This window comes from Acanthisitta chloris, unplaced genomic scaffold (assembly GCF_000695815.1).
Source record: "Acanthisitta chloris isolate BGI_N310 unplaced genomic scaffold, ASM69581v1 scaffold23279, whole genome shotgun sequence".
Lineage (NCBI taxonomy): Eukaryota > Metazoa > Chordata > Aves > Passeriformes > Acanthisittidae > Acanthisitta > Acanthisitta chloris.
Window position 1 is genome coordinate 8,119 of NW_008692274.1, and position 8,037 is coordinate 16,155.

Sequence of the window (8,037 nt, forward strand, 5' to 3'; positions counted from 1 at the left end):
CTGTGGCTGTGCTGCCTCAGCGTGGTGCCTGTGGGGGGCATGGGGTGCTCCCTGCAGTCAGGACGCTGCTGTGACAAGGAAAGGTTTGCTCCAGCAAGGAGCACCGGGGAGTGGGCTGGGGAGCTGGTCCTTGCCTCCTGTGAGAGAGGAAAACAGCTTACTGTATCATAGAATCACAGAATGGTTTGCTGTGGAAGTGACCTTACAGCTTTTCTCATTCCACCCCCTGTCATGGGCAGAGACACCTCCCACCAGCCCAGGGTGTTCCAAGCCCCATCCAACCTGGCCTGGAACACTCCCAGGGATGGAGCAGCCACAGCTGCTCTGGGCAACCTGTGCCAGAACAGCTTCTCTGGGCAACCTGTCCCAGTGCCTCAGCACCTCACAGGGAAGAATTCCTTCCCCGTATCCCATCTAACCTGCCCTCTGTCACACGGATGCTGCACTAAGCAATCCCATGGGGTCAGCCTGCGGGAGTTCGCATACAAAGAGGTGACGCCATTATCATCTTCTTGAATATCTTGTGACTGACCCCTATTATTTACAAAAGTGATTCTTTCATACACACTTACTACAAGCATCTACTTATTATTGGTTAACTACCATTACTAGCCCACCCTACACACAATATAATTGGTTATTAACATATCAATCATAAAATGCCCCAATCATTGTTCTCCACCTCTAACCATCTCCAGCTCCTGCATCCCACAGCAGGAGCTGCTCATCTTGCTCCCTCCTTCCTCCCATTCCAGTCACAGCTGTACAGCTTAGCTTGCAGCTTGCTCAGGCCCTGCTAGCAAGGCTGGATTGCTCACATGTCCGTTAGCAATCAGAAATTCTCCCACACCAGCCCATGGAGCCACTGCCCACAGCGTGCCCCAGGAGCTCTGGCAGCAGTTCTCTCACGCTGTTGGGTGTGGGAAGGGTGACACGAGGCCAAGCACGGCAGACAGCAGCAAGGTGCACAGATGACTCAGCAGACGGTGTTGAGGGATGTGTTGGCAGCACCTGGGAGGAGGCTCAGCAGTAGAGGGGAATGCCTGGCAGTGGGGGTGATGCTCCTCAACATGGGGGATGCTTAGCACTCTGGGGATTGCTCTGTGGCGTGGGGGATGCCTGGAGCCGTGGTGAGGATTGGCCCTTGGGGGGGCTCCCAGCAGACAGAGCCATGGGGGATGCCCAGAGGCAGAGGTGATGCCAGGTGCAGAGGGTGATGCCCAGTGGCAGAGGTGATGCCAGGTGCAGAGGGTGATGCCCACGGGCAGAAGTGATGCCTGGTGCAGGGGATGATGCCCTGAGGCAGAAGTGATGCCAGGTGCAGGGGGTGACAGGGCATGTTCCTGCTTTTCCCAGACAGTCCAGACACCAAACCTCACCTTTTTTTCTCCTTTCTTTCCAAAGTGGGACATTTTTTCCCCCCCAGGAAAGTCCTCTTTCCAAGTTGTTTTCTTACTTCAGTTCTTTTCTTTAAAATCAAAATTTTGAGCACACCTTCTCAATTTCCCATGTTCTGGAAGGCACATGTGCTTGTTTCCTGCCTTTTCCTGTCTCTTCCCAAGTGGTTTTGGCCATGGGGGCCGGGACATGCGATGAGCAGAGGAGGAAGAGACAGTACAGGGAGAAACAGTGAAACCAAAACGCCGGAAGCTGGCGGCTTCTGATGCCATGTGCATGGGAAGCACTGTTGGGGGGCTGCTCCTGCCTGCACGTTTTGAGGTGCAAATCCTCGGGATTTTCTGCCATTTTTCTCTCCAAGTTGTGTTTATTGACTCTCTCTGAAGACTTTCTGGGGAAACAGGAATGGTGTTTGTGTTGGGCACCAGGCAGGACTTCCAGTTTGGGGATGCTGGGGATGCCAGGGAGTTGGTGGCATTGACAGCTCTGCTGGGTCTCTTCATCTGCTTCATCCACTGATCGAGTCACCATCCCTGGAGGGATTTAACAACCATGTGGATGTGGCACTTGGGGACATGGTTAGTGTTGGCCTTGGCAGTGCTGGGGGAATGTTTTGGGCTTGATGACCTCAGAAGGCTTTTCCAGCCTAAAGGATTCTGTGATTCTATGAGTCTGTGATTCCCATTAGTGTAAAACCAGCATGATGTGTCCCTGTGCTCTTGTTAAGCCAGAAGCTCATACCTTTCCCTGGCATGGTGGCGGCCCAGGGTGTCCTCAGCCCCTGGGCTGTGCCAGGCTGTGCCAGGTGGCCACTCACCCCCCATGCCCACAGATTGCCTCCCTGCTCAAAGACCACGAGCGCATCCAGGCCAGCCAGACCAGTGCACCCAGCGACGACGACAGTGACATCAAGAAGATCAAGAAGGTGGGTGGTGGCAAGGGTTGGCCCTTGGTGGGTCCCAGCAGGCACAGCAGACACACTCTGTTGGGTGCTGCCTGAGGTGTCAGGGTAGGTGCCTCTGCTACCCTGGTGTTTTAGGAGGGAAACATGTTTTGCCCAACTGGCAGCCCATCTGTTGGTGGGGCACTCCCAGTGTTCTCTGGATGCACGAGGCATCCCTTCTTGTGCTGGCTTGTGCACCACCAGCCCCTCTGACATCTTGTCCCTCAGCCCCATCCCTAACTCCCAGCTGCTGCTCCCCTCAGGTGCAGAGCTTCCTGCGGGGCTGGCTGTGCCGGAGGAAGTGGAAGACCATCATCCAGGACTACATCAGGTCCCCCCATGCCGACAGCATGCGCAAGAGGAACCAGGTGGTGTTCAGCATGCTGGAGGCTGAGGCCGAGTATGTCCAGCAGCTCCACATCCTCGTCAACAACTTCCTACGGCCGCTGCGGATGGCTGCCAGCTCCAAGAAGCCTCCCATCACACATGACGATGTCAGCAGCATTTTCCTGAACAGGTGAGCTCCATCCTGGGCTCCAGGAGCTCTGTGGCATCCCTGGGCACACACTGCCTTCCCCAGGATCTCCCTGGGAGCCTGCAGCTCCGTGGCCCCGTGCTTCCTCTGCGCCCTCTTGAGCAGCCTCCCCCCAGCCAGCCCAAGGGCTGCTCTGCTCTCTCTGGGCTGGAGCTTTTGTTTAAATCCTTGTTATTTGCTGCTTGTTCATTTGTCTTGGTTTGGCTCAGTCCTGTCTTGGTTCCTCTTTCAGCGAAACAATTATGTTTTTACACCAAATCTTTTACCAAGGCCTGAAGGCTCGGATCTCCAGCTGGCCCACGCTGGTGCTGGGTGAGTGCCACTGCCTCCTCCTCCTCTCCCTCCTCCTGCAACTCAGCAAGCACTTGCCAACCGGCAGCAAAACACACTTCACAGCACGTCGTCTCTCAGTCTTGTCAGTCATAGAGTAAAATACCCCAGAGCACCCCAATTTCTGCACTCCTGGTCCTGCTGGGTGGTGGGAGAAGGTGCTGGACCCTGCACAGGCAGGCTGATGCTGGAGAACATCCTTGTGTCCCATCAGTTCCTCTTAAAACTCAAACTGGGCAGAGCTGGAGGTGGCACAAGGAGCAGAAGACCTGGGGGATGCTCTGGGTGGGATCTGGGGGTGAGGGGGGTCAGGGGCTGTGCTGGGACTCCAGGCACGGGCTGGAGCATCCCACCTGGGATGAACCTGCTGCCTGCTCTGCTCCCAGCCGACCTGTTCGACATCCTGCTGCCCATGCTGAACATCTACCAGGAGTTTGTGCGGAACCACCAGTACAGCCTGCAGATCCTGGCGCACTGCAAGCAGAACCGTGACTTCGACAAGCTGCTCAAGCACTATGAGGCCAAGCCTGACTGTGAGGAGAGGACCCTGGAGACCTTCCTCACCTACCCCATGTTCCAGGTGACCACTGGTGCCAGGATCAGCCTCGGGGATGCCCAGTGGGATGGGATGGGATGGGATGGGATGGGATATGAGATGCAAACCCCAGCCCCACAGCAGACACCGGGTGGCAGGGAGGCAAAGCCTGGAAGAAGGTGCCATAGGGATAAATCCTAGTGGTCCCACACTGCACCTGGGTTGTTGGTGCTGTGGGAGGACTCTGTGTGAAGCTGCTTCCTGGTTACCCCACACCTCTGACACATGGACAGGGGACAGCAGTGTCCTGGGCACAGCCCTATGCGGTTCCCCCTCTTCATTCAGCTTTGACACAAGGAGTTTTGAAGCTTTAACCTACCAGATCAGGGTGTCCATGGCTGTGGCATCCCCAGCCATGGTGGGAGCAGCTCAGGGTGGGCACTCACAGCCTCCAGTGACCCCCCTGGTCCCCCACTCTGTTCTGTGTGCTGCAGATCCCCAGGTACATCCTGACGCTGCACGAGCTGCTGGCTCACACCCCCCACGAGCATGTGGAGAGGAACAGCCTGGATTACGCCAAGTCCAAGCTGGAAGAGTTGTCCAGGTGAGAGCCACCACTGCCATCTCCTGCCTTCCTGCACCGGGGCAGGTGGAATTGGGTCCTGGCTGCATTTTCCAGGGGTCCTGGATGATGAAATGAGGGATTTGGAGGGCTGGGATGACTCTGTTTTTGGTCTTACCTGGTGCAGCTCTACCATGTGTCCAAAGGGATCTGCTGAGTAAACTCGTGCAGGTCTCTTCTCAGCTCCAGTTGTCTCCCTCCAGGATAATGCACGATGAAGTGAGTGAGACTGAAAACATTCGGAAAAACCTGGCAATAGAGAGGATGATCATCGAGGGCTGCGAGATCCTGCTGGACACCAGCCAGACCTTCGTCAGACAAGGTCAGTGTTGGCACCCACATCCCTGCCCTTTGCGGCTAATGTGAACCCCACATCATTGTCCCTCTGTGTGCTCCAGTGGGCTGTGAAATTTAAAAATATAGCTCAGTTCAGAGTTTCGTCTGCTCTATGCACCTCACATTCAGGCACTTTTGGCACTTTCAGGCAGTTTTGCCACTTTGAGGCAATTTTGTCACTGCATTTTTCTGCATCACAGCGCAGAAGGTGCATTTTGACTGTTACTGATTCCCCACCCAGGGAAGCAGCAGGACCACCCTGAGCTCCTGGACTTGGTCCTGGCTGAGCACCTGTGTGATGTGGCTGCAGGGGTGGGCTGTGGGCTGTGGCTGGTGCCCAAACAGCCTCTGGGCCCCCATGACCCTGTGGGCTCATCCCAGCCCTGGTTCCTGGGGACACTCTTGGTGATGTCCTGCTCTGGGTACACAGCAACACCTCAGTCTTGGGCACATGCCCCACAGTGCTGCCTGATGCCAGGGCTGAGCGAAGTCTCTCCTCTGCAGGGTCCCTGATTCAGGTGCCGATGTCGGAGAAGGGGAAGATCACGCGGGGGCGGCTCGGGTCCCTGTCGCTCAGGAAGGAGGGTGAGCGGCAGTGCTTCCTCTTCTCCAAGCACCTCATCATCTGTACCCGTGGCTCCGGGGGCAAGCTGCACCTCACCAAGGTCAGTTGGGCCGGGGGGGCCCTGGGAAGGGGCTGGTGGCTGCTGGGAAGGGGGCAGAGCTGGACTCTTGGTGACACAGGGGTCCAGGGAGCACTTTGCCCTCCCCTGGCTGGGAGCAGGTGGACACATGGATTTATTTTGTGTGGTCCTTGTTGAAGCTGAGTCACAGGAGAGATCAAAGACTACAAGAGCCCAGTAAAAGAATTGGCCCTGATCTGCAGCAGAAACCTTGATAATTTATTCCAGGAGAAACTGGAATTACAGCCTGGGCTGTCCACAGCACTCCCAGCTCCTCCAGCCACTCCCAGGGCTCCTGTGTTTATTTGGGGAAGTTTGGCAGTTAATTGAGCAAGAATCTTGCAGAAATTACTCATTACTGGCATTCAATTATCACTTTGAAGAATTACAGTCCGTGGCAAAGAGCTGATAATTACAACAACAGACTTTGGGAAAATTAAATTTAAAGCTCCTATTAAATAATTTATAAACAAATTAGTTGATCAGTTTGACAAGGAAAGCTCAGAGATCCCAGCGGGCAGGGAGAAACTGCGGGTTTCCAAGTCAAAGCAGGCACTGTGCTGGGCACAGGCTGTGTCCCTGCCCTCCCCAGGCTGAGTGTGTCCCCCCAGGAACACCACCTCCTCCCCAGGCTGAGTGTGTCCCCCTGGGCTGTGTCTGTCTGTCCCCAGGAGCATTGCCCCTTCCCTAGGGCCGTGTGCCCCCATGGCAGCATCGACTTGTCCCCGTCCCTGAGGGATCACCCTGGAGGTGATCCCCCTGCTGAGCCCCAAGTTCTGCCCCTGGGGTGGGAGGCAGTGATGGGGTGCTGGGGCCAGGGGACATCCCAGCCTCCCAGGGGTCCCACTTCTGAGCCCCTCTCCTGCCCCACAGAATGGGGTGATCTCGCTCATCGACTGCACACTGGTGGAGGAGCCCGAGAGCACCGACGAGGATGGTAGGTGCCCTGTGTAGGGTAGATGCCTCTTGGGATGTGCCCAGGACCCTGCTCTGGCTGCAGTGATGGGCAGTGGGGTGGGGGTTTGGCTTGTGCAGGTCCCAGCAGGGGCTGAGCAGATGAGTGAGGCCACAGCTCCCTCAGAACCCTCTTTGCTGTGACTCTGGCACTGCTGGCACAGCACAGCATCTCCCTCTGTGCTCCACCCAGGGGTTTGGGTTTGGCAGTGTGTTCACCCCATGGCAGGGGAGCAAAGCCCACACCTGGTGCTGGGGTGCCTTCCTGGCTGGGGACAGCTGCCGTGGCATCATGGGCAGCACTGCTGGTCAGGGGTCTGGGGTCCTCCTGGACATTCCCACCATCCATCCATGTGGCATAAAACCAGCTGTGGCAGAGCTGGAGCAAATTCAGATGCCAATAGATTCAATGAGGATATGATCAAGACTTAATGAAATTAATTATTTAATGTGAACCGAGTGGACACACATGAATGCAGACCTGACCTTCCTGGGGCAGCCAACGACCCACAAAGCCCTGAATAAACCCTTCTTAAAACCTGACTAAAGCCCATACTGGGGGTGAAGGGGTGGGAAGACCTTTCCCAATCACTGTGGATGTTTTTTTCTGTTCCAAAGCGAAAATGTCAGGACAGGACATTGATCACCTTGACTTCAAAATTGTGGTGGAGCCGAAAGATTCCTCATCTTTCACAGTAATCCTCGTGGCCTCATCCAGGCAGGAGAAGGCTGCATGGACCAGTGACATCAGCCAGGTAGGACCCTGCAGGGATGGGTGTTAGGGTGCAGAGTCCCTGGGATGAGGAGCTGCTGTGGGATCCCTGATCCCTGCTGGGCTGATCCCTCCTCTGCTACCTTGTGCTGGCTGTGGCAGCAGCTTTGGGAACACAAATCAACACCTGAGGTTTACTGCACAGCTACAGTCCTGCCACCTGCCCTCAGGCTGTGTCTGCAGTCATATATCCCATCTGGATTTGCACCAGAGGTGTTTTCCTGGCACTGTCAGGGTGTCCAGGAGCTGCTGCAGTCTGGAGTCTCACTCAGGTTGAGCACTGGGCATGGGGCACCCCCCCAGGGAGAGCAGAGGGGCTCCTGCAGAGGGCGACATGGCTCTGGGCTGCACCCAGAGCTCAGCCAACCCCAGTGTGCTGTCGGTGGCTGGAGGAGGTGAAGGATGAAGGTGACAGACCTGCAGCAGGGTCTGTCCCATCGCTGCTCTCCTGCACATCTAGGCCTGGGGTGTGGGTTCCTCCTCTGATTACGACCCATGGTACAATTTCCACCTGATACTCATATGCTTATGCAAATGACCCTGGAGATACTTCTCCCAGGTGGGAGGAAGAGGCAGAGTTCCTAGTTCAGTAGGGATTGCCCTGACACCTCTGCTGTGCCATGCCCTTGCCTTTGTCCCCTTTCTAAGCATTGGTCCTGGAGGAGACCTGTGGGCAGGAGCTGGGGTGGCCCCTGGCAGGGAGATGGTGACTCCCAGTCTGGCCAGCAGCAGCCACGGGGCCAGTACCTGCAGGGGCAAGGGCCAGGGCCAGTCCTACCTGCACAGGGATCCCTGCAGGGACCTGCTGCTCACTGGGTCTCCCCCCAAGAGCATACATCAGTGCAGGCTGAGGGGAGTTTTGTTCTGTCAGTAAAGGCTGGGAGCAGGATTTGGCCACCCTGGCAATCACTTTGTGACTGTTGGCACAC

The 8,037-nt window shown here is 56.3% G+C and overlaps 1 protein-coding gene across 1 annotated transcript in view; it reads left to right on the forward strand.

The window, feature by feature from the left end:
* The window catches only part of LOC103809742 (ras-specific guanine nucleotide-releasing factor 1), a gene marked incomplete at both ends in the record, with an annotated part of 8,437 nt that extends 1,346 nt beyond the window's left edge, over window positions 1-7,091 (forward strand). Inside the window, 9 exons of the mRNA XM_009082603.1 lie at window positions 2,231-2,323; window positions 2,605-2,858; window positions 3,109-3,188; window positions 3,593-3,786; window positions 4,236-4,345; window positions 4,567-4,685; window positions 5,204-5,364; window positions 6,256-6,319; window positions 6,955-7,091. Coding sequence (XP_009080851.1) covers window positions 2,231-2,323; window positions 2,605-2,858; window positions 3,109-3,188; window positions 3,593-3,786; window positions 4,236-4,345; window positions 4,567-4,685; window positions 5,204-5,364; window positions 6,256-6,319; window positions 6,955-7,091 — 1,212 coding nt within the window. The remainder of the gene's footprint in view (window positions 1-2,230; window positions 2,324-2,604; window positions 2,859-3,108; window positions 3,189-3,592; window positions 3,787-4,235; window positions 4,346-4,566; window positions 4,686-5,203; window positions 5,365-6,255; window positions 6,320-6,954) is intronic.
* Window positions 7,092-8,037: the final 946 nt, after the last annotated feature.